This window comes from Apodemus sylvaticus, chromosome 2 (assembly GCF_947179515.1).
Source record: "Apodemus sylvaticus chromosome 2, mApoSyl1.1, whole genome shotgun sequence".
In the NCBI taxonomy this organism is placed as follows: domain Eukaryota; kingdom Metazoa; phylum Chordata; class Mammalia; order Rodentia; family Muridae; genus Apodemus; species Apodemus sylvaticus.
In genome coordinates, this window is record NC_067473.1 from 83,694,621 (window position 1) to 83,720,755 (window position 26,135).

The following is a 26,135-nucleotide window of genomic DNA, read 5'->3' on the forward strand; positions in this document are numbered from 1 at the left end:
GGCTGCCCCCCTCCCCTACCCCTACCCCCTCCCCCAACCCCAACCCCCTCACAGCCCCACCCCCCAAGTTCCCTATGCATGACTTGGCACATGTGTACTCACATTAACACAAAGATGAAAATTTAAAACCAGTTTTCAGTATACAATTGAATGGGCTTTCCAGAAACAACATGAAAGCTTGGTGGTGAGAACTGTGCCCAGAAACTCAAGATAATAGAGGAGCACTAACCTGGAACACCTGTAAGTTAGGAGCACTAACCTTATATGCCAGTAATATAGAGGAGCACTAACCTGGTATGCCTGTAAGAGCATGTGAATGACTCCTGGGGCACCATGGCACCAGTGGACCAATCGATCTGTTTCATTACTTAATGAAGATGGGTAATTTCCAGATCGGAATTTTTTGTGGCGCAAATAATCAATGCTGGGTTTCACCATTTCGGTTAAGGTTTCTTGGTCCACTTTTGCTTCTGGCTTTAAAGACACAAAAAAGAAAACAACTTATTTTTTCTGACTTTTTTAAAACTATTGTAGCATGGCCTTCAGGGAAGCTGCTGGTCCTAGATTTTTTTTTTTTTTTTTTTTTTTTTTTTTTTTTTTTTTGGTTTTTCAAGACAGGGTTTCTCTGTGTAGCCCTGGCTGACCTGGAACTCATTCTGTAGACCAGGCTGGCCTCGAACTCAGAAATCCGCCTGCCTCTGCCTCCCAAGTGGTGGGATTAAAGGCGTGCGCCACCACTGCCCGGCTCCCAGAGACTTTATAAATGGTATGAAGGCTCTTCTGTTATCCCTTTGCACTCGAAAGAATGAACAGTACATTCTGCATGTGTCTGATCTGAAGGTTTTCAGTAGATCACAAAGACTCTGGGAACTGAGGGGAGGCCAGAGTGAGAGTCCAGTGACAGGAATAACAACAAATTATTAAATCAGGGTTTCCAAAAGGAGATTGTGGCCTCATCTCTCGGGTAAGACTGTATTGCCCATTGTGAGAGAGAAGTGGAAGTGTCTGAAGCCAATAGCACAACATAGTGATCCATGCGCCATGTAGAATTTCCTCCCTTTGCTCTCTTCTAAGCCAGGCTTTCTCTGCTCAAAACAGAGGGTTTCTTTTTTCCAAGTCCCAATTCCTTTTGTAGCTACTAGGAATTACTGGAAGGAAGAATCTACCAGAACCAAAGGCTCCTTAGAGATGTTTGAAGAGGCCCGTTCCTCTCCTACACTGGCTTCATCTCGACTCAGAGACACGCCTGGTGCGCGGCTGTGGTTCATGTCACTTATGTTCCCCAGTTCTATGACTGCAGGATAAACGGCCTGGACTCTCACTCCTCGGGCATCTCTGGGCGGTTTCCTCTCCTGTTAGGCCATTTGCATTTTTTAAACTTATTTTCAGTTCACATCTTTTCATTTTGAGCTTATATATGTCTTCAAATTTGTTCCAAAGAACTAGAATTCCAATTCTTTTTATTTTTGAAAAGTTTTGTAAGAAAACTTTGTCTTTATAGTGTCACTGAAAAAATGGACTTTCATTTTCCACATATAATTAGAAATATTTTCATATAGACTATACTGACAGCCTTCTAACTGACCACCAAGAGATGGAATGACACAGGGCATGTGGCAGGGTACAGAGGCTACAGGACATGTGATATGTCACAGGGATATGTACACACAGCTCCCACCCCAGCTTCCTCACACCGTGTATCCATGTCTAAAGGCAGCCAGCCAGGTCCATCATACTACTTAGCTATGTCTGTAAAAGCTGCCATGTTTCTAAAAACAGCAGTTACTAAACAATGCTTCTATATATTTCACTTTAAAAACAAAGAAGTAAACTTCACATGATTAGTGTGTCTCTTAAAGAACAAAACCAACCTAAGCATGTAAATCACACAGCTTCCATTAAGGAATGTGTGATTCCTACTTCAATCAGCAGGAGGGGAACAGAAAGAAGCTGTGGGTGATGAACAACTCTTCTGGTACAAACTATATACAGAATGTACTTTTATGAATTCACTACTGTAAAGCCAAGTTAATTATCTGTGAGTCTAAATAGGAACCTTTAATTCAGTCTACTTGATCTCTATGAAGAATTTAATCCCCCATTCATATTGGCCTAATATATTGTAATATGGTCATTATATTTATTATCCCAGACAATTGTCACATACCTGCATTAACATGTAGTAGATGCCAGCCATACCATGGGCTGCTCCAACATATTGTTTCCTGTGCCACTGATATAACAGAGGGCAGCGCTCAGTTTTCCTTTCTTCCTTTGATAGACTCTTTCCCGACTCAATAATAGCAGTGACTACCTACAGAGACAAGGAAACATCAGAAATCAAAACAAATTACAACCACCTTCATCTACTCTAATTAACAGTGTGTGGAAGAACACAGATTATTAAATAAAAAAAATTAAGCAGCCAGTATCTAAGAATTACTTTTATTTAATAAATTTAGACAGAGAGAAATCAGGAAATAAAACCTGAGGAGAAAAACATGTAAGAACTCTGCCTATGGAATTGAAGTTTTTAGTATAAAAAGTTGACTAAATTCTATAGTCTTCCTATTAAAAACTATTGTAAACTTCTTACTTGCTTCAGAGCTATAACATTTTCCCTAAAAAAACAGCAATTATATCCCCAAGACAGAGTGTACATGCTAGCTTTGTGGATGAGGGAGGAGCTATGTGGTCTTCTGTGTCATGGACTAATGTCTAGAAGAACTATGTGGCAAGGACTCACTTCACTTTACATGGGCATCTGGCCTTCTAGCCAGCCATCTAAGTTTTTAGAATGAGATACGAGCAAACATGAGGTAGGCATTCTGTAAACAGATTCCTGCCAAAGGAAGCTGTTTCTTTTGCTTTTCCAAGCAGGCTAAGGGTGCCATGCTATATTTGGCTATATGGATAAGGGCACATGTAGAGATCAGAAGAATGAAAAGAAAGAGAATGCACACCAAACCATGGTCATCTCATTCTGAGTTTTTGAAGATGAACTGTATAGTTCCAATGAAACATAACTTAGTCAATAAAGTTCATAGATTTTTTAAAAAAGATCTTTAAGAAGATATAAAACTGTTTCAAAAAAAAAATCGCATCAGATGCCTTTAAAAAATTACTCCCACCTAGAAGCAGAGGCTGGGTGTTAACATAACTACATGCTAACAGAGGGTTTTGAGTTCCCGTAGGTCCAGTAGGCCCACAATACCTCTTTAATAGCTGTCTCACCAACAGTGCCGGGGCCGATCTCTGTGTTCAGGTACAGTAAGGCATACAGGTATCCTGCCCGTCCATATAGCAGTTCATCAGGAAGCTCTGACTCTTGACAGATAATGGTTCTATGCATCTGTAGAAGTCTAACCAACAGGACACATTATTATCCCAGAAATGACCTAAAAATCTCTCATTTATGAACCTCAAGTCCATAAAATAATCAAAACCTCTCTACTAATCCCTGTGTCAAATAATAACTTAAGAACACAAATATACGGGATGTAAAAAGTATATGAGGTCCTGAATTCAATCTCCAGCTTTGAAAAACATTGATTCAGCCAAAATTTCTACCTTTCTATTACTCTAAATCATATAGTGAAAACAGAATTCATACTTTAAAATCCAGTGTTAGAAGACAATGATGTAAAGTGTATGTGAAGATCGAGCTGAGATCTGGTTACTACCTAGGCAAGATTAAGTTACTCCATCTTTCAACATCAAATGTCCTCACATGTCAGATACTCATTAGGGAAATGCAAATCAAAACAACCCTGAGATTTCACCCTATACCAGTCAGAATGGCTAAGGTCAAAAACTCAGGAGACAGCAGGTGTTGGCGAGGATGTGGAGAAAGAGGAACCCTCCTCTACTGCTGGTGGGGCTGTAAGATGGTACAACCACTTTGGAAATCAGTCTGGCCGTTCCTCAGAAAACTGGACATGACACTTCCGGAGGACCCTGCTATACCTTTCCTGGGCATATATCCAGAGGATTCCCCGGCATGCAATAAAGACACATGCTCCATTATGTTCATAGCAGCCTTATTTATAATAGCCAGAAGCTGGAAAGAACCCAGATGTCCCTCAAAGGAGGAATAGATACAGAAAATGTGGTATATTTATACAATGGAATACTACTCAGCAATTAGAAACAATGAATTCACAAAATTTTTAGGCAAATGGTTTGATCTGGAAAATATCATCCTAAGTGAGGTAACCCAATCACAAAAGAATACACATGGAATGCAATCTCTGATAAGTGGATATTAGTTAGCCCAGAAGCTCTGAATACCCAAGGCACAAATCGCATAACAAATGACTCCCATGAAGAAGTATGGAGAGGGTCCTGATCCTGGAAAGGATTGATCTAGCATTGGAGGGGAATATAAGGACAGAGGAAAACGAGGGAGGTGATTGGAAAATGGATGAAGAGAAGAAGGTTTATGGGACATATGGGGAGGGGGGATCTGGGAAAGGGGAAATCATTTGGAATGTAAACAAAGAATATAGAAAATAAAAATATTAAAAAAAAAAACCTTCGCAGTCCATCATTCTCTCATCACCATAACTAAGAGCTCAAGATTGAACTCAGGATTACTTATTCTCAAACTATTTTCATGGTACTTACTTTCATGCACTGAAGACAACCAAAAATTGTTTAGAAATGAATATTAAAGCTCCACTGAAATTAAGACACAGTCACGTATGTACAGAAAAACTATACATGGTCTCACTACTCAACTAACATACTTCACTTTTCAGACAGACCTGTTTGCAATTGCAGATTAGAAAATACTTTAATTATTGAACATTTTTGACAGTAATTCTTCAATAAAACATTTAGAGACATTTGCAACTTTTAAAACTCACTTTGTGATGCACTCCTGGGACTCACATTCACTTTTGAGTTTATGATATATCACAGCTCCCACAGCAAGGGGCCCAGCATCTCCACAAAGGAAAGTAACTCTGCGTCCACTCAAATTTCGGAGTGTTCTCTTTACATAATCCAGGGATCGGAGCAGGTAGGTCTGGTCACCAGTGACCCGGTACAGCTGCAGGTACAAAAGTGCTATGCCTGGAATGATCCCCACACCCCAAAGAAAAGCATTACTATCTTCCTTTTTACCCATGGGGAGTTATTTTATAATTACACAAATATCTTCTTCTACTAACACTCTGTATTTTGAAATGGACAACATAAACAATAACAAGAAAAAGTATAATTTATGTCAGGAAGCTGAAAATGCTGAAAAGAAAAAGTCACAAAAATTAGGGTGGAAAAAGCTAAGAAACAGGTTGAAATATATCCTGGGTTAACTAGCCTGATACACAGTATGCCCGCGTTTTACTCTTAGAGAAGACACAAGACCATTGCTGCTCCAGTCACTCACACCCTGTTCCCATTCACCCCCAGTCCAGCCTCAATCTGCTATTTATCTCAAGCTAACGTATCTTTTCTTATGCTTCTTCTCAAATTATTTCCTTCTATGTGATTCCACAGTAGAGATTACTTTTCTGGATTTTATGACTCCTTCCTAATTTTCTGCAATTTTTCATTTTGTTTTCCTTCCCTCATTAAGCAGTTAACCATATAACCAGCGAGTCAGATGCACACTGAGAGAGTACCTCATGATGTCGTAGAAGGAGGACAGCGGAAGCAGCCTGTCACCAACCTCTTTTTAAATATAGAAATAAAAATCTGAAGCCAGGAGTGGGGGCTCAGCATGTGGTAGAACACAACAGTCAAAGAAAACACAAAAAGCAAAAGGCTCCTAACCCAAAACATCCAGGAAACCCAGGACAAAATGCAAAGACCAAACTTAAGGAGAATAGGTATAGACAAGAGTGAAGATTCCTAACTTATATGGCCAGTAAAAATTTTCAACAAAATTATAGAAGAAAACTTCTCTAACCTAAAGAAAGAGATGCCCATGAACATACAAGATAATAAATGTTATTTGTGATTACTGTGAAGGATATTGCTTTCTTGATTTTGTTTTCAGCCCGTTTAACATTTGTATAAAGGAGGACTATTGATGTTTTTTAAGTTAATTTTGTATACAGCCACTTTACTGAAGTTTTTTTGTTTTGTTTTGTTTTGTTTTTTTGGTTTTTTTTTTGGTTTTTTTTTCTGTTCCTTTTTTTTTATTCGATATAATTTATTTACATTTCAAATGATTTCCCCTTTTCTAGCCCCCCCACTCCCCGAAAGTCCCATAAGCCCCCTTCTCTTCCCCTGTCCTCCCATCCACCCCTTCCCACTTCCCCGTTCTGGTTTTGCTGAATACTGTTTCACTGAGTCTTTCCAGAACCAGGGGCCACTCCTCCTTTCTTCTTGTACCTCATTTGATGTGTGGATTATGTTTTGGGTATTCCAGTTTTCTAGGTTAATATCCACTTATTAGTGAGTGCATACCATGATTCACCTTTTGAGTCTGGGTTACCTCACTGAGTATGATATTCTCTAGCTCCATCCATTTGCCTAAGAATTTCATGAATTCATTGTTTCTAATGGCTGAATAGTACTCCATTGTGTAGATATACCACATTTTTTGCATCCACTCTTCTGTTGAGGGATACCTGGGTTCTTTCCAGCATCTGGCAATTATAAATAGGGCTGCTATGAACATAGTAGAACATGTATCCTTATTACATGGTGGGGAGTCTTCTGGGTATATGCCCAGGAGTGGTATAGCAGGATCTTCTGGAAGTGAGGTGCCCAGTTTTCGGAGGAACCGCCAGACTGATTTCCAGAGTGGTTGTACCAATTTGCAACCCCACCAGCAGTGGAGGAGTGTTCCTCTTTCTCCACACCCTCTCCAACACCTGCTGTCTCCTGAATTTTTAATCTTAGCCATTCTGACTGGTGTAAGATGAAAACTTAGGGTTGTTTTGATTTGCATTTCCCTAATGACTAATGAAGTTGAGCATTTTTTAAGATGCTTCTCCGCCATCCGAAGTTCTTTAGGTGAGAATTCTTTGTTTAACTCTGTACCCCATTTTTTAATAGGGTTGTTTGGTTTTCTGGAGTCTAACTTCTTGAGTTCTTTATATATATTGGATATTAGCCCTCTATCTGATGTAGGATTGGTGAAGATCTTTTCCCAATTTGTTGGTTGCCGATTTGTCCTCTTGATGGTGTCCTTTGCCTTACAGAAACTTTGTAATTTTATGAGGTCCCATTTGTCAAGTCTTGCTCTTAGAGCATACGCTATTGGTGCTCTGTTCAGAAACTTTCTCCCTGTACCGATGTCCTCAAGGGTCTTCCCCAGTTTCTTTTCTATTAGCTTCAGAGTGTCTGGCTTTATGTGGAGGTCCTTGATCCATTTGGATTTGAGCTTAGTACAAGGAGACAAGGATGGATCAATTCGCATTCTTCTGCATGCTGACCTCCAGTTGAACCAGCACCATTTGTTGAAAAGGCTATCTTTTTTCCATTGGATGTTTTCAGCCTCTTTGTCGAGGATCAAGTGGCCATAGGTGTGTGGGTTCATTTCTGGATCTTCAATCCTGTTCCATTGATCCTCCTGTCTGTCACTGTACCAATACCATGCAGTTTTTAACACTATTGCTCTGTAGTATTGCTTGAGGTCAGGGATACTGATTCTCCCAGATTTTCTTTTGTTGCTGAGAATAGTTTTAGCTATCCTGGGTTTTTTGTTGTTCCAGATGAATTTGATAATTGTTCTTTCTAACTCTGAAGAATTGAGTTGGGATTTTGATGGGTATTGCATTGAATCTGTATAGTGCTTTAGGCAAATGGCCATTTTAACTATATTGATTCTACCGATCCATGAGCATGGGAGGTTTTCCCATTTTTTGAGGTCTTCTTCCATTTCCTTCTTCAGAGACTTGAAGTTCTTGTCATACAGATCTTTCACATGTTTGGTAAGAGTCTCCCCAAGATACTTTATACTGTTTGAGGCTATTGTGAAGGGGGTCATTTCCCTAATTTCTTTCTCAGCCTGCTTAGCCTTTGAGTATAGGAAGGCCACTGATTTGCTTGAGTTGATTTTATAACCTGCCACTTTGCTGAAGTTGTTTATCAGCTGTAGGAGCTCTCTAGTGGAGTTCTTTGGGTCACTTAGGTAGACGATCATGTCATCTGCAAATAATGATAGTTTGACTTCTTCCTTTCCAATTTGTATCCCTTTGACCTCCTTATGTTGTCGAACTGCCCGAGCTAGTATCTCAAGTACAATATTGAAAAGATAAGGAGAAAGGGGGCAGCCTTGTCTGGTCCCTGATTTCAGTGGGATTGCTTCAAGTTTCTCTCCATTTAGTTTGATGCTGGCTACCGGTTTGCTGTATATTGCTTTTACTATGTTTAGGTATGGGCCTTGAATTCCTGTTCTCTCCAAGACTTTAAGCATGAAGGGATGCTGAATTTTGTCAAATGCTTTTTCAGCATCCAATGAAATGACCATGTGGTTTTGTTCTTTGAGTTTGTTTATGTAGTGGATTGTATTGATGGATTTCCGTATATTGAACCAATCCTGCATTCCCGGGATAAAGCCTACTTGATCATGGTGGATGATCGTTTTGATGTGTTCTTAGATTCGGTTGGCAAGAATTTTATTGAGTATTTTTGCATCGATGTTCATAAGGGAAATTGGTCTGAAGTTCTCTTTCTTTGTTGGATCTTTGTGTGGCCTTGGTATCAGCGTAATTGTGGCTTCGTAGAAGGAATTGGGTAGTGTTCCTTCTGTTTCTATTTTGTGGAATAGTTTGAAGAGTATTGGTGTTAACTCTTCTTTGAAGGTCTGGTAGAATTCTGCACTGAAGCCATCTGGTCCTGTGCTTTTTTTGGTTGGAAGACTTTCTATGACTCCTTCTATTTCTTTAGGCATTATGGGACTGTTTAGATGGTCTAGTTGGTCCTGATTTAATTTTGGTATTTCGTATCTGTCAAGGAAATTGTCCATTTCCTCCAGATTCTCCAGTTGTGTTGAGTACAGGCTCTTGTAGTAGGATCTGATGATTTTTTGGATTTCCTCAGTTTCCGTTGTTATATCTCCCTTTTCATTTCTAAGTTTGTTAATTTGGATACTTTCTCTGTGCCCTTTGGTCAGTCTGGCTAAGGGTTTATCTATCTTGTTGATTTTCTCAAAGAACCAGCTCCTGGTTTTGTTGATTTTTTGTATGGTTCTCTTTGTTTCTACTTGATTGATTTCGGCCCTGAGTTTGATGATTTCCTGCCTTCTACTCCTCCTGGGCGAAATAGCTTCTTTTTGTTCTAGGGCTTTCAGGTGTGTCATTAAGCTGGTAATGTATGCTCTCTCCATTTTCTTTTTGGAGGCACTCAGGGCTATGAGTTTTCCTCTTAGCACTGCTTTCATTGTGTCTCATAGATTTGGGTATGTTGTGTTTTCATTTTCATTTTTTTTTTTTTAATCAGCTGGAATTCCCTGGTAGAAATCTGGGAGTCACTTATGTGTACTATCATCTTTTGAATAGTAATACTTAAACTTCTTCCTTTTTAATTTGAATCCCCTTGATCTCGTTTAGTTGTCTCATTGCTCTAGCTAAAACTTCAGGTACTAAATTGAATAATGCAAAGAGAATAGACATCTTTATCCTGTCCCAGTGGAATTACTTTAAGTTTCTTTTCATTTAATTTGATGTTGCCTGTCATCTTGATGTAAATTGCCTTTATTGTGTTTACATATGGGCCTCTTCTATCCCTTACCTCTCCAAGACTGAACAGTCTGTGAAAGGAGTGTTGTATTTTGTCAATGGCTTTTTCTAATGAGATAAACATGTGGGTTTTCTTTTTTCTCTTTCAGTTTGTTTATATGGTGGATTACATTGATAGATTTTCATATGTTGAACCATCCCTGCATTTCTCGATGAAGCCTACTTGATCAAGGTAAATGGTGATTTTGAATTTTGATTCAGTTTGAAAGTATTTTATTGACTATTAATCCATCAATGTTCATGGGAAATTGGTCTGAAGTTTTCCTTCTTTGTTGAGTTTGTTGTATGGTTTAAGTATCAAGGTGACTGTGGCCTCATAAAATCAATTTGGCAATGTTCCTTCTGTTTCTATTTTGTGGAAATACTGGTGTTAGCTCTTCTTTGATAGTCTGGTAGAATCCTGCACTAAAACTACCTGGCCATAGGCTTTTTTTTTTTTTTGAGAGACTTTTAATGACTGCTTTTATTTGCTTACCAGTTGTATATAACAGTATATACAGTTATATAAACTGTTTAAATTGTGTATCTGATCTTGATTTCACTTTGGTAAGTGGTATTTATCAGGAAAATTAGCCATTTCATTTATATTTTCCAATTTTGTGGAGAAGAGGTTTTTGAAGTAAGACTTAATGATTCCTTGGATTTCCCACATTACAATAGTATCTATTGTTATGCTCCCCCTTTCATTCTTCTTATTTTGAATTGGATATATTATTTATTTACATTTTAAATGTTATCCCTTTTCCAAGATTTCTCCCCCTCCCAGATAGTCCCTATCCTATCCTCCTTCCCCCCCTGCTTCTATGAGGGTGTTCCTCCACCCACCCCACTCCCACTTCACCTCCCTTGATACCCCTATGCTGAAGCATCTATCGAACCTTCATAGAACCAAGAACCTCTCCTCCCATTGATGCCTGACAAGGCAATCCATTGCTACATATGCAGCTATGTGTTGTACCCCTTGGTTGATGGCTTAGACCCTGGCAGCTCTGGAGGTTCTGGTTGGTTGATATTGTTCTTCCTATGAGGTTGCAAATGCTTCAGCTCCTGTAGTCCTTTCTCTAACTCCTCCATTGGGGACCCCATGCTCAGTCCAATGGTAGGTTGTAAGAATACACCTTTGTATTTGCAAGGCTCTGGCAGGGCCTCTCAGGAGACAGTCATATCAGGCCCCTTTCAGCAAGCATTTCTTGACATCCACAGCAGTGTTGGGGACTGGTGACTGTATATGGGATAAATCCCCAGGTGGGACAATCACTGGATGACCTTTCCTTCAGTCTCTGCTCTATACTTTATCTCCATATTTACTCCTGTGAGTATTTTGTTACCCTTCTTAGAAGAACTGAAGCATCCACTTTGGACTTCCTTCTTAAGCTTCATGTGGTCTGTGAATTGTATCTTAGGTATTCTGTGCTTTGAGGTTAATATACACTTATCAGTCAGTGCATACAATGTGTGTTCTTTTGTGATTGGGTTACCTCACTAAGGATGATATTTTCTAATTACATCCATTTGCCTAAGAATTTCATGAATTCATCATTTTTAATAGCTGAGTAGTATTCCATTGTGTGAATATACCACATTTTCTGTATCCATTCCTCTGTTCAAGGATATCTGGATTCTTTATAGTTTCTGACTATTATAAATAAGGCTTCTATGGACATAGTGGGGCATGTGTCCTTATTACATGTTGGAGCATCTTCTGGGTATATGCCTAGGAGTGGTATAGCTGGGTCTGTAGGTAGTACTATGTCCAATTTTCTGAGGAACCGCCAAACTGATTTCCAAAGTGGTTGTACCAGCTTGCAATCTCACCAGCAATGGAGGAGTGTTTCTCTTTCTCCACATCATTGTCAGCATCTGTTGTCACCTGAGTTTTTTATTTTAGCCATTCTGACTGGTGTGAGGTTGTGGGACTGTTTAGATGGTTTATCTGATCCTGTTTTACCTTTGGTACCTGGTATGTGTCTAGAAAATTATCCATTTCATCCAGATTTTCCAAATTTGTTGACTATAAGCTTTCAGGGTAGAATCTGATGATTGTTTGATTTTCCACAGTTTTCGTTGTTATGTCTCTCTTTTCATTTCTGATTTTATTAATTTTGGTGCTGTCTCTGTGCCCTGTAGTTAGACTGGCTAAGGGTTTATCTATCTTGTTGATTTTTTTCAAAGAACCAGTTCCTGGTTTCACTGATTCTTTGTATAGTTCTTTTTGTTTCTATTTGGTTGGTTTCAGCCCTGAGTTTGATTATTTCCTGCTGTCTACTCCTCTTGAGTGTATTTGCTTCTTTTTGTTCTAGAGCTTTCACATATGCTGTCAAACTGTTAGTGTAAACTCTCTCCATTTTCTTTTTTGGAGACACTTAGAGCTATGAGTTTTTCTTTTACCACTGCTTTCATTGTGTCCCATAAGTTTTGGTATACATGATGTGTCTTCATTTTCATTAAATTCTAAAAAGCCTTTAATTTCTTTCTTTATTTCTTCCTTGAACAAGTTATCATAATCAAGCAAGTAAAAGTCCTGTATACCAAGAACTTCAAATCTTTGAAGAAATAAATTGAAGAAGATATCAGAAAATGGGAAGATCTCCCATACTCATGGATCAGTAGGATTAACATGGGAAAAATGGCCATCTTTACCAAAAGCAATTTACAGATTCAACACAATTCCCATCAAAAGTTCAACTCAATTCTTTACATATCTTGAAAGAACAATTCTGAGCTTCACATGGAAAAACAACAACAAAACCCTAGGCTATCTTTTTAAAAAATCTTGTACAATAAAAGAACTTCTGGAGGTATCACCATTCCTAATTTCAAGTGGTACTGAACAGCAACAACAATATAAACTACATGGTACTGGCATAAAAACAGGATGAGCTACAGAATCTAACTGAAGACACAGTAGTAAATACTATGAACACTTGATTATGTCAAGCCAAAATTATACAATGAAAAAAATAAAAGAACCTTCAACAAATGGTCTAAGTGGATGGCTGCATGTGTAAGAATGCAAGGAGATCCATATTTATTACCCTGAACAAACTCAAGTACAAATGGATCAAAGACTCCAACATAAAACCAGATAAACTAAAACGAATAGAAGAGAAAATGGGGAATAGCCTTAAACATATTGGCACAGGAGAATACTTACTGAACAGAACATCAATAGCTCAAGCACTAAGATTAACAAGTAATAAATGGGACCTCAGGAAACTGAAAAGCTTCTGTAAGGAAAAGGACATCATCAAAAGGACAAAATGACAGCCTACAGAATGGGAAAAGATCTTCACCAACCCCACATCCCACAGTACTGATATCTAAAATATCTGAAGAACTCAACAAACCTAATGACACTTTAAAAAATGACAATACAAATCTAAACAGAATTCTCAACAGAGGAATCTCAATGGCCAAGAAGCACTTAAAGAAATGTTCAACATCCTTAGCCATCATAGAAGTAGAAATCAAAATGACTCTGATATTCCATCTTACATCCATCAGAATAGCTAAGATCAAAAATTCAAGGTAAAATCATAATGGCATAGATGTAGAGTCAGGAGAACATCCTCCACAGTTGGTGGAAGTGCAAACATGGGAATTAATTTGGCCATTTCTCAGAAAACTTGGAACAGATCTACCTCAAGACCCAGCAATACCATCCTTGGGCATATACCCAAAGGAGTACCCATACCACAAGGACACCTGCTCTACTATGCTCACAGAAGATTTATTCATAATATCCAGAAATTGGAAAACCTAGATGTCCCTCAACTGAAGAATGATGAAAGAAACTGTGGTACATTTACACAATGGAGTATTACTCAGCTATTAAAAATAATGACATTATAAAATTTACAGGCAAATGAGTAGAACTAAAAAAGATCATCCTGAGTGAGGTAACCCCACCTACCAAGAATCCCTAGGACCAATTATCATTCTAAGTCCTTGATCCTACTAAGTCACCAAATCTGGCCTCTACCACGCTTGCCTCCACTTGTGACTGACCCCTTTAGTGTATAGAATTCAGTGAGTCCTCTGTAAGTTTCTAAAGATCACCAGTCGAAGCTGACAGAACTTTTGTGTAGTGAGTTTCATGAGAATGACTTCCATAGGCTAATGTGTTTGAACCCCTTTGGTCCCCAGCTGGTAGAACTATTTAGAAAGAATTAGGACATATGGCCTTGTAGAGGGTTGGGGGGTTGTCACTTGGGCTATGCTTTGAGGTTTTAAAAGTTCACTGTTTCTCTGCCACCTACATATGGATCAGGATATAAACTTTCAATTTCTGCTCTAGTGTCATGGCTGCTTGCCTGCTACCATACTACCTGCCATGATGATCATGAACTAACCCTTTGAAACTACAAGCAAGCCCCCAGTTAAATGCATTTCACTATAAGTTGGGTTGGTCATGGTATCTCTTGGCAATAGAAGAGCAGCTAAGATGGAAGTTGATACCAGGAACTGGAATATTGCTATGACAATACTAACCATTATAATTTAGAGCAGTGGTTCTCAACCTGTGGGTCACGACCCCTTGGTGGTGAGTCAAATAGCCTTTTCACAGGGGTCACATCAAATATCCTACATATCAGATATTTACATTGTGATTCATAATGGTAGGAAAATAACAGTTATGAAGTAGCAACAAAAGTCATTTTATCATTGGGGCCACCACAACATGAAGAACTGTATTAAAGGGTTATACCATTAGGAAGGTTGAGAACCACTGTTTTAGAGGAGTATGGAAGACTTTGTTGCTTTAGATTAGGGAAGCAGTTGAACTCTGTAAGCAGGGCTTAATGGGCTATCCTAGTAAGAGCTGGAAAGCAATAGCAGTGAAAGCACTGTGGACTATGGAGGCCCAGCTCAAGAGGTTTCAGAGAGGAACAATAGCAACTGGACTAGAGAACATTCTTGAGATATTCTGGGAAAATGTGGCTGCTTTTCATCCTTGTCCTAAAAATTTACCAAAGTCTAAATTGAAAAGTTTTAGAGTAATATCATTGGTAAAGATTTCAAAATAACCTAGCATTGACTGTTATATGATGAGCAGTGACTATCCTTATACAGATCTATAATGAAAAAGAGCAAGTAGGCAAGAAAAAAAAATAACAAAATGTATAATTTGAGGAGAAAAGGGGCACCAAGGAATGTAATGTTGGAACCAAATTCTATGATCAGGACATGAGAAGTTTGAAGAAATGCCTGAAGCTAAATAGAGTGGTACCCACAGGATGAAGTCCCTCCCAGCCAATCCTGTAATCTATAAAAGGAAATGACCAAGAGATTTTCCTAGCCTAACAAATAGTAACAAGTCAAAGCTGATGCAAATGTAATTTAGAGAAGTTGTGGAATCTTCCTCCACAGTTAATGTCTGGTATGTAGCAGAGGAGACTATGGAGGCCCAGAGAGGCCATTGCATAATCTGTGAATCACCTCCTCCAAGAAGCAGGAGGTGCCAGAGCAGTGGGATACCTACCATGGAGAGCTGAATACAGGAAGTGGATACAAGTCTAGAGGGAGAAGTGTCTTGTAGTCAGTGAAGCTGGAGGGACTGGGATATCTGAAAAGCTACGTAAACCGTTAGATGGACATCAGACAGAGATGCAGAATTTGTAGTTTACTTGGCAGGGTTTCAGGGTTAATTTGGCTCATTGTTTCTTCACTATGCCCCTTTCTTCCCTTTTGGGATGGTAATATAGTCTACACCATTATATGTTGGAAGTATGTGATCTGAGTTTTCCTGTTACAAAGGGTTAAAGTTGAAACTGTGTTGAGCATTAGTACACACAACAAAACAGCTCAATGAAATTAAAGAGAAGAAACATAGAAAATAAATGGTGCAGTATGCACAAGAAAACACAAACATAAGGCTGACAGATTACAAAAACTACCCAGGATTTTAAAACAGAATCCAATAAATGGATAGAAACATTCCCCCCCACCCCCGCAAAAAAACAAAAACAAACAAAACCCTTAGGCTTAAATGAAGATGAAATAGAAAAACCTATAACTCATTAGAAAATCAAAGGAAAGCCTTTCAAGAATAATGAACCAAGCAGGAGTCAAAATCAGAAAATCAGGATTCAACTATAAAGGATCTAGTTCAAAAAAGTAAAGAATATGAAAAAATTGAAAACACATAGGAACAGAACATACAGAAAATGTGCGTATGGCACCATAAAAAGAGCAAACCTACAAATTACAAGAAAAAAATGAGGGAGAAGAATCCCAGATCAATGGTATAGGCAAAATGTTCAATAAGATCATAGAAGAAAACTTCACCCAAACTAAGTAAAGACTCATGCATGAAGGACACAGAACACCAAATAGACAAAAGCAGGAAAAACACACCTCCTGGCATGTCATAGTTAAAACACTAACTATACAGAACAAAGAAAGTATATTAAAAGCTTCATAAGAAAAACTATAATCCACAAATAAAGGAAAACCCATAAGCATAACAGCTGATTTCTCGATGGAAACTATGAGACAGAGGAGCCTGAAGCAATGCATTTCAAATTAAAAGTCTATGACAGACAACCTAGAGTAATATCCAGCAAACTGCCTGCCATAATTGAAGAAATAAAAAAAATTCCATGATATAAACAGCCTAAACAAATCTATGTCCAACAAACCAAACTTAAAGGAATTATAAGGAGCAGAATGTCAGGCTGAAGAACAGAATGAGCAAAGCAGAGACACTGTAGAAAGATGGGATGCCCAAGGAAACTGTAGAAAGATCGGATGTCCAGAGAGAGTATAGAAAGATGGGATGCCCAGGGAAAGTATAGAAAGAAGTGATGCCCAGAGAGACTGTAGAAAGATGGGATACTGTAATTTCTAAAACAATAAGTACCACTGAGAACACAAACACAAACAAACCCAAAAAATTCAATACCACAATAGCAGGAACCAACACAAACATTTCAATACTAACTTTAAATGTTAATATCCTTAATTCTGCAATCAAAAGACATAGGCTGACTGAATAAACAAACAATAATCAATGTAAGTTATCTACAAGAAACACTCTAAAACATGTTAAGAGGAAAAGGAAAGCCAAATGTGCTCCAATTAAACAAAGCCAGAAAATACCCTAGCATTACTATCCAATGTAAATATTATATCAAAGAATAAAAATACCACTTTAAAACTAACAGGAAAAGTCTCTAAATCTGTAGGTGAATCATCAGCACTTTAATCAGGCTTTACTCTACTTCCTGAGAATAAGGGCTATCATCTTTGATACCTCACTTAGCTATGAAAATGTTCTGCCTACCTGGTACTGTTAAGTAGCTAGTTAGATGTTAGTGGGCCTGGAGGACATTAGAGCTGGACTCCTCCTGATTAACATCTTGTAAAAGCAAGTCTAAAACTAATTTATTATTCAAAAGAATAAAACTTTAGTCATATTTCCAGCCCTAGTGAGAGATGCAACATAATGACTTTCCCAGTATTCCATTAGGAGAAAATTATCTAAGCCTTGCTCCAGGAGCCCTAAATATAGCAGGGTTACTCTCTGGCAGGTACACAGAAAAGGGACAAAATGAGCCCCAAGTGCCTTTCTCCAATAGTCAGGCCAAACAGATTGGTCAATATCCTAAGCAGGAAAGACCCCTCAGAAAAATCTGTTTTAGAAATAGTATAAACTTGGCCTAAGACATAGGTTGCACAATGACCCCTTTGTCCATTGCTCACTCTGACCCTTTCACAATAGGTTAAAGTATTAAACAATCCCTTTAGCCACCATCTACTTTTTATTCCATTGAGAATGTGCTCAACTTTAATCTGCGATAAATACTTGCTATTTCCTAAACTATATTCTGTGCATCTCATCTGAATTCCTTCATTATACATTGTGAGAACCAGGAAAAAAGATTCTAGTGTTAGAATAGTAAAAATGTAAAATTACTTACAACTTTTTAATTTTGAAATCATACTTTTTGTCCTGAATGCTTGCCTTTAAGCCAGCATTCTTCTCTGTGTGTGTGACTAAGGATGCAATGTGACAAACCATCTCAAACTCTTTGTTTAAATGTTAAGACTTTTTGTTTAAATGTTAGAAAATCCATCACTAAAATAAAAATATTCATGTGTATAAATAATTTAATTAAAATTATTTGAATCAAATTAAGTATAAACAACAAAGTAATTGTTTATGAAATAGACCAAGGAAACCATTTAATCACAACGTGTCGCAAAGAAAAATAAAAAAAAGACTAAAATCAATAAAATTAATCATAAAGTAGACCTTTTCTTGCCATTTGCACGGCTGTACATTAGATTACATAAATAATGTTATAAAAATACTACATATTAAATATCAAACCATCAGACAGTATATTTCTTCAGCAACAAAATTATAAAACATCTTATAATAAAACTGTCTAATGTTTCAGAGGTATAAAACAGGAGAGAATGTCAACGTCTCAGCTTATACCCCATAGTCAGGAATGAACGCAGAGGTTACTACCCACCTGTCCAGCCAGTATACGCAGAGCAATCATGAGGATCAGCTGTCTTCAGACCTTCTTCCATCTGCTGCAGAAGATCTTTGATTTTAGTCTGAATACGCTTTATGAAATTGGGAACAATCTAAAAATCAAAGGGAAAAAATGAATAAATTGCACAAAAAGAGAACATCATGAAACCAGGAGAAAGCTGCACTAGACAGGAGAGAAATGACCTTATTTGGCATATCTTAGGTGACTAGAACCTATTCCCGTTCTTTGGAATTAATGTTTTAATGAAACAATGCCTTATATGGATTATAACTCTTAAATATTATCACAAAGAATAATTTGCAGAAATCAAGGGTAGGGAACAAAAGAAAAGCAAATGATTTGACTGCGAAACATTTTTTTTAGTCCATATAAGGAACTTCAGAAAAATTGGGTGATAGTTAATTTAGAATGTCAACTTGACTGGATTTAAAATCATCTAGGAAAATTGCCAATGAGTGTGTCTGTGAGGACAATTGTAAGTAGGTTTAACTGAAAGGAAATCCACCATCATTTGGGTGGCAGTCACCCAGGAAGAGTCAACTGAATGCCAGCATTCTTCTCTGTGTGTGTGTGACTAAGGATGCAATGTGACAAACCATCTCAAACTCTTTCTCTCCCAGGGACGTTCCTTCTTGCCATAGTACTTAAATAAAATTAGCAAACAAAGCCAGACCTAGCAGCACTTGCCTTTAAGTCTGGCACGTGGGAGGTAGAGAAAAATGACAAAAGAGTTCAATGCCAGCTTTAGCTACATAGTAAGTTCAAGATTGAGCTGGGCTCTGTCAGGCCCTGTCTCAAGCGAAAAGCAAAAAACAAAGGGTTCCTACTGTCCCATCTGCCCTCACACTATCCCTTTTTAGTCAAAGACTATACACACGCACACACCTTCAAGATCCTGTTAGCCCATATGTCATTGTACAACCTCAGTGAGGTCAGAGACTACATGCCCAGCAACTCACACATGTACTTGGGCCATTCCACTGAGACCAGGAATTGTGTGCCAACTCATCTATTAACTTCCACTGCCACCACTTATCATCAGTCTATGCTCACGAAGCCAGAAAAGCTCGCCTGCAGCCTGACTCCTCCCAACCCACACACCCTTCAAACACCCTCCATGAAAAGTAAAACCTGTCCCCTGGCTCCCACTGATCTGTGCAGCATCAACAAATTCCCATGAGGTTTGAAACTAGACTACAACCAACTAACCAAGGTTCCTTAGCAGAAAGTAACTACAGCTACCAACCTACAAGCAAACAGCCATTTTCTCTACAACTTAATTTCAAATAGCACACAGTATTTAGCCAAGCCCAAAGAAGCTAAGTCTACAAGGAACATAAAGCTCAAGCATATATTCAACACAGAGGAACTCATTCAAAAGTAAGTTCCAAACAGAAGCATCAGCCAGAAAAACAGTCTGAACCACATTAGGACATAGCAGGAGTCAAAAACAAATCAGGCGTAGGGGCCAGAAGTGTAGCAAGATGGATACTGGTCCAGAAATGTCCTTAGAAACAGAGAATACAGATATGAGACCATCCATTACAGAGCAACTCCTGGCAGTGAGTCAAGGCTTCTAAGAAGTAGAAAAAATGTGCAGGGTGTCAGGTAGAACCAAGGAATCAGGGATCCAACTGATGGAGTCAGAAACACTACACTAAGAGAAGGTCTACAGACAGAGCACACTGCCCTGAACAGTCTAAACATGGAAAATAAACACCTCAAATATGCTGCAACCTGATCTTCATGGCAAATATACCCACCTCAAAGAAGAAATAGGATAAAACAAATAACAATCAACTAACAAATTCCTGAGTTCAAGCCCCAGTGTAAAAGCACAGTCTCAGAGAAGACACCAGAAGGTAGAAAGATCCTCTGTGCTCATAGATAGGTAGAAGTAATACAGTAAAAATGGCCATCCTACCAAAGGCACTCTAAAGCTTGATGCACTTTGATAAAAATTCCAAAATAATCCCTCATAAAAACTGAAAAAAATTAATTTTCAACTTCATATAGAAACACAAAATTCAGGATAGCTAAACTAATCCTGACTAATAAAAAGAACTGCTTGAAGGTATCACCATCCCCAACCTCGAAGTGTACTATGGAGATATATATTAGTAAAAATAACGTAGTACTGGCCTAAGAACAAACACGATGATTAATTGAATAGAACTGAAGACCCAGATATAAATCCCCACAGCTATGGACAACTGACTTTTGATAACAAAGCCAGAAATACACATTGGAAAGAAGAGAGAGAGAGAGAGCATCTTTGAGAATTTGTGCTGGTCAACCTGAACAGCTACATGTAGAACTCTATGTTTGAATCTATAGTCCATTTTTCAGGCGAGTTTTTGACTCTGTTTTAGAGTTCTTTGAATATTTGGATATTAATCCTCTGTCAAATGTATCGCTAGCAGAGACCTCGCCCACTGTAAATTTTCCTGTTCACTGTCCAGAAGCTGTTTAGTTATATGTGGTTCCACTTGTTAATTGCAGGTCTTAACTCCTGGGCAAACGGAGTCCCATTCAGAAAGTCCTTTCCAACACCAGTATTTTGTAAGGCAATGCTTACAGTCTTTGTTTCCCTTAGGCAACACAAGTATATAGACTGGAGTTAAAACAGAAACCAGATTTTGCTTTTTAAAGTACCATGGAGTGGCATGGATGGAGCAGTATAGAGGGGAATCATAGGATACAGTGATATCTATGAATAAAACAAAATAAACAAGGAACAGAAAAACAAAAGAGACAAAGGAAAAGCACAAGAAACACATATAGATGTGGAGACAGGTATGCTGGCACACACAGAAATCCCCTAAAAACATAGAATTAGAAACTATAATATGAGCAAAATAATAAGCAAAAGACATGTAGGGTAAGAAAAAGAAAAAGGGGAAAGCTTCCAAAGCATTATGGGGGAAAACAAACAAACAAAAGGGGAAAATCTTTAAAAATTAGTTTATTTTGTATTGACCATCTACTGCTAGACACAGGGCCTGCCTGGCCTAACAGCGGTATATCCTGTGAGACTCACGGAAAAGTAACATTTCACTTGTAATCATCAATTACAGCCTACTTCTGGGTTAGAGAGAGGGGCATGTGTCCACTTCTTCCAGCACTAGGACCTCATCCACATAGGCCCTGTGCATGCTGCCATTGTCTCTGTGACTTCACATGTGTATCAGTACTGCTGTACTGAAAGCTTTGTTTCCTTGGTGTTCTCCATCCACTCTTGGCTCTTACATTCTTTCTGCATCTTCTTCTGCAGAGTTTCCTTAGCTCTAGGAGAGGAAATGGATGGTGATGTCCCATTGAGGACCAAGTACTCTAAGGTCTCTCATTCTCTACACACTCTCTAGGTGTGTCTTTGTATTTATTCCCATCTTCTGTAGGAGGAAGCTTCTCTAGTGATGGCTTTAGTGACACTGATCTATGAATGTGGCTCAATATTATTAAAGGATCATTTTGCTAGATCCCTTTAGCAGAATTATAGTATTACGTTTTCCCCAAGTCCATGCCCTATCTAGTCTTAGATTCTTGGCCACCTCAGCAGATTTGGGTATGGCTGTGGCAGGATTTTCCCTGTCTAATTAATTTAAATACTAGTGTAGTAGGAGGCCTGTGATTGGACAGGAAAAAGGGAGATGGAGACAGAGAAGACAGGTAAGGGAGAAGGAAGCAAGATGGAGGACGAACAGGATGACTCAGTTTCTGAGTGGTTTCAAAGAACCACAGGTAGATATAATATCATATAGGGATAGAATAATTGGGGTAACTTATCTAATCTAGGTGGGCAGCTTGTACCATTATCAACTGGCCCTGAATTTATTGTGTGGGCATCTTGTGTATTGAGAGTTTATTGATATATAAATCTGACTGATTAATTAAAAGCATCTAGAGTTTTGATTTACTGGCTTACTGGAATGTGGGACCACTGATCAGAGGGGATTTATGGCTGAGAAGGTACAGGTAACACTGAGACAAGCAAACTGGAGCTGGGAAGACTGCGATCAGTGGAGGCAGCGGAACCTGCCGCCACAGTGGTGGAGAGTATCTGGGTGTAGCAGGGGAACTTGCCATTCTTTTTTAATATTTCATGCAACATATAGGTTCCTTCTCATGGAGTGGGCCTTAAATCTAATCAGAGAGTGGTTGGTTACTCCCACAAAGTTTGTGCCATTATTGCACTAAAGCTACCTGCATATAGATCACTATTGCAGATCAAAGGGTTTGTAGCCAGGTTGGTGTTTACTTTTCTCCTTTGGTAGTGTGCAAAGTCCCTTCTAGTACCATGAACACTAGTCCACAGGGGGAAGGCTCTAGATGGGCATTTAAGATAGTCTTGAATTCAATAAGTTATATAGGTATTATCTGAAGCAACAGGTAGAGAGCAACCAATCACCTTAGCAATAGCCTGGATCATTTGGGGATTTTTATGGGGCCCCTTCAGGTAACGACTCAGTTAGATATAACCAATTCTGGGAATGGGAGACTTCATTTGGTGATGAGATATCCAGTTGGGGTTCCATCTCTCCCCCTGCCAATTATATGTTATTTAGATTACCACTGTATATATATATTTAGGAAGCCTCAACTATATTAGATTTCCATATATCCACTCAAGTGGCCCTTAATTTCAGCTCTCTCTTTCCCCATATTTCCTCCCTCATAACTCTCATCCCTCCTCCTCCCTGCTAATTCTCCTGGTCCACTTCCCCACCCCCAACCCTATTTATCCATAACTATGTGTTCTATTTCCGCTGCCTACAGTGATCAAATCATCCATACCCTCATTCTATGAATAACCTCTGTGGTTACAGGGATTATAGACTGCTTATCAAATACTTCACAGCTATTATCCACATATAAGTAAATATATACCAGATTTGGTGTTTATGTATGAATTACTTAACTCAGAGTATTTTTTCTAGCTCTCTCTCCATTTATCCTCAAACTTCACGATTCCACTGATTTAACGACTGAGTGACAGTCCATGGTGCAAGTGTACCATCTTTTCTTTCTCTGCTCATCTGCTCACACGCATCTAGGTTGTTTCCAATCCCTGGCTATTATGAGCAGAGCAGCAATGCACATGGTTGAGTAAATGTCTCTGTGGAAGAATACAGGGTCCTTTGGGTATGTGCCCAAGAGTGGTATACCCCAGTCTTCAGGTATATCTAGTCTCAGCTTCTTGAGGAACTGACACACTGATTCCCATGCTGGGTGCCGGCTCCATAGCTCATTCCCAACAGTGGTGGATACGTGTTTTCCTGACTCTACTCCCTTGCCAACATGAGCTGTCATTTATTTTATTGAGGTTGGAAATTCTGACTGGTGTAAGATGGAATCTCAAATTTCTTTTGATTTGCATTCCCCTGATGACTGAAAATGTCAAACATTTACTTGAGTGTTTCTCAACCATTTGTTTCCTCTTTTGAGAACACTGTTTGCGTTTGGATCTGTGCCCATTTTTAATGGGGTTATTGTTTCTTTTTGTTCAGTTTATTGAAAATAGATTTTTTTCATACATATATTTCATAATACATTCTGATTGGTGCCCCCCACTCCTCTCAGTTCTTTTCCATTTCTCCTCCTACTTGGATCCAAATCCTTTCTGTTTCTTACTAGAAAACAAAGATCTAAGGAATAATAAAGAAATACAGTAAGATAAAACAAAAACAAACATATCAGAGAAGGACAAAATGACCAAATAAGAAAAAGAGCCAAAGAAAAAGCATAAGAAATGCATAGACACACACACACACACATACACACACACAGGAAAATAAAAATATTAAGTGAAGCCATCAGCCAATAGCCTGCCAACCACTATGAGAAGGAGGTGAGAAGACCGTCTTTACCTTAGTAAGCTTTAAAATAACTGCATCTTCATGACAAACTCTGAGTCAGAACCACACAGCTAACTGCAATATTGTGAGGATCTGGATTCCTCACCCTCAGACACTGTGTGAGGTAAGTGTTTAAAAGTTGCTAAATTCAGGTAATTTATTATCCAGCATCAGACAGCCACTACCCAGAGCCTTGTCCTTACGTGCTCTCTCAGTCCTCACAGTACAGGTTGTTCTCATATCTGCTATTCCTATATTCTCTAGAGTTCTCTTAACTTCTTAGGAGACATTCTTCATTACGCCAATCTCATTATAGTTAATAACAATTCCTTACATTAATTTTCCGCTATCAAATTTGGTACAGTTTTCCTCCTCTGATTCGATCCTCACAAAATACCATGTAAAACTAATGCTGCTAGTTAAAAAAAAAAAAGAAAACAAACAAGCAAAAAGCATATACATTTCAACTCTGAACTAGATGAACACAAGCAATTCAAGATATTTGTTACAGAGAGAACCTACTGCTATACTGGATAACTGCTTTCATAATATTTGGCCCTATCCCTTCTCATTTTACTGTCTCATTTTCATTTTCAAGGACAAGATAATTTCCATTTCACCTTTTCTTTAGGTCATAATCACTACATTGGTATGATACTGTCTTCATTCCTGTTCTATTGCTGTGAAGAGATGTCATGACTGAGGCTACTTATAAAAGCTTTTAACTGGGGGTGTTGCTTACAGATTCAGATGGTCAGTCCCTTTCCCTTTATGGCAGACAGCATGGCAGGCAGGCATGGTGCTAGAGCAGTACCAGAGAGCTTATATCCTAATCCAGAGGCAGGAGGCAGAGAAAGAGTGAGACTGGACATGGCCTGAACTTTTGAAACTTCAAAGCCCATCCCAGTGATAGACCTCCTCCAACAAGGCCACACCTTCTAAGCCTTCCTAAACAGTCCACCACCTGGGAGCAAGCATTCAAATATAGGAGCCTGTAGGGATCATTTTTATTCAAACCACCACAGATACTAACCAATTTATCATTTAACTGTTTATAGATATCACAAGTCTTGTTGTTTATTTGTGAGTTTTCTTTTTTAGTAAATTTGGTGTTTTTTAAATATCAAAATCACATTTACCCAGAGATAAAAGATAAAAAGAAAACTACTCAATCTCAGTACTTTAAATAGGACTAAATCTTCTTTGAAAGTAAAAGTCACCTGCTCTCCATATCAACACAGTATTCACTGTTCTCCTGGGTACAGTCACTCCACCAGACAGTTATCAGCATTCTTCACTTTGCAGTGGGCATTTTCCCCAAAGATATGTATTTTAAAAGCAATGGATAGTAAATGTGAATAATGCATTTTTAAAACGTTGCCATAGGTTTTAGTTGTAAAAAAAAATTTCATCACTAAGTCAGGGATGAAAACACACAAGAAAGAGAAAATCACAGACCCAACTCTCTAATGAACATAGATGTGAAAATTCTCAATAAAATATTTGGAAACTAAACATAAGTTCAGATAAACAGGATATTCACTATGGTCAAGTTGGTTTCATTCCACAGATAAACAGTTGGCTCATCATACATAAGTAAATATAATTCATCATATGAAGATGGAAATCAAGGTATCATCTAGCCTTTAACAAAATTCAACCCTGTCTCGTGATAAAAATCATGGAAAGCCTAAGGAATCGTGGAAAAGTTATATATGATAAACCTACATCCAATATCAAACTAAATGACAAAAACTTAAGACAATCCCGCAAAAATCATGAATATAACATATTTTCATGCTCTACATTTCATGTCAGTGTGTGTGAATTCTTAGCTTAGGTAATAAGACAAAGAAGGAAACAAAGCAATAGCAATTAAAAAAAAAGCCAAAAGTATCTCTATTAGCAGATGATCAATCCTATGCATAAGTGATCCTAGAGACTCCACAAAAACAAACAAACAAACAAAATCTCTTGAGAACTGATAAGCACTTTCCACAATATGGCAGTATATAAATTTAACACACAAAATCCAGTAGCATCCAATTTCTATATACCAATGACAAGCATAC

The 26,135-nt window shown here is 38.3% G+C and overlaps 1 protein-coding gene across 1 annotated transcript in view; it reads right to left on the bottom strand.

Annotated features, from left to right (window-relative positions):
- Lancl2 (LanC like glutathione S-transferase 2) overlaps positions 1 to 26,135 on the bottom strand; it is a 49,325-nt gene that overhangs the window by 19,508 nt on the left and 3,682 nt on the right. Inside the window, exons 2-6 of the mRNA XM_052173813.1 lie at positions 18,182 to 18,299; positions 4,869 to 5,076; positions 3,215 to 3,362; positions 2,168 to 2,314; positions 292 to 474 (exon numbers count right to left, since the gene is read on the bottom strand). Of these exons, the coding sequence (XP_052029773.1) occupies positions 292 to 474; positions 2,168 to 2,314; positions 3,215 to 3,362; positions 4,869 to 5,076; positions 18,182 to 18,299 (804 nt within the window). The remainder of the gene's footprint in view (positions 1 to 291; positions 475 to 2,167; positions 2,315 to 3,214; positions 3,363 to 4,868; positions 5,077 to 18,181; positions 18,300 to 26,135) is intronic.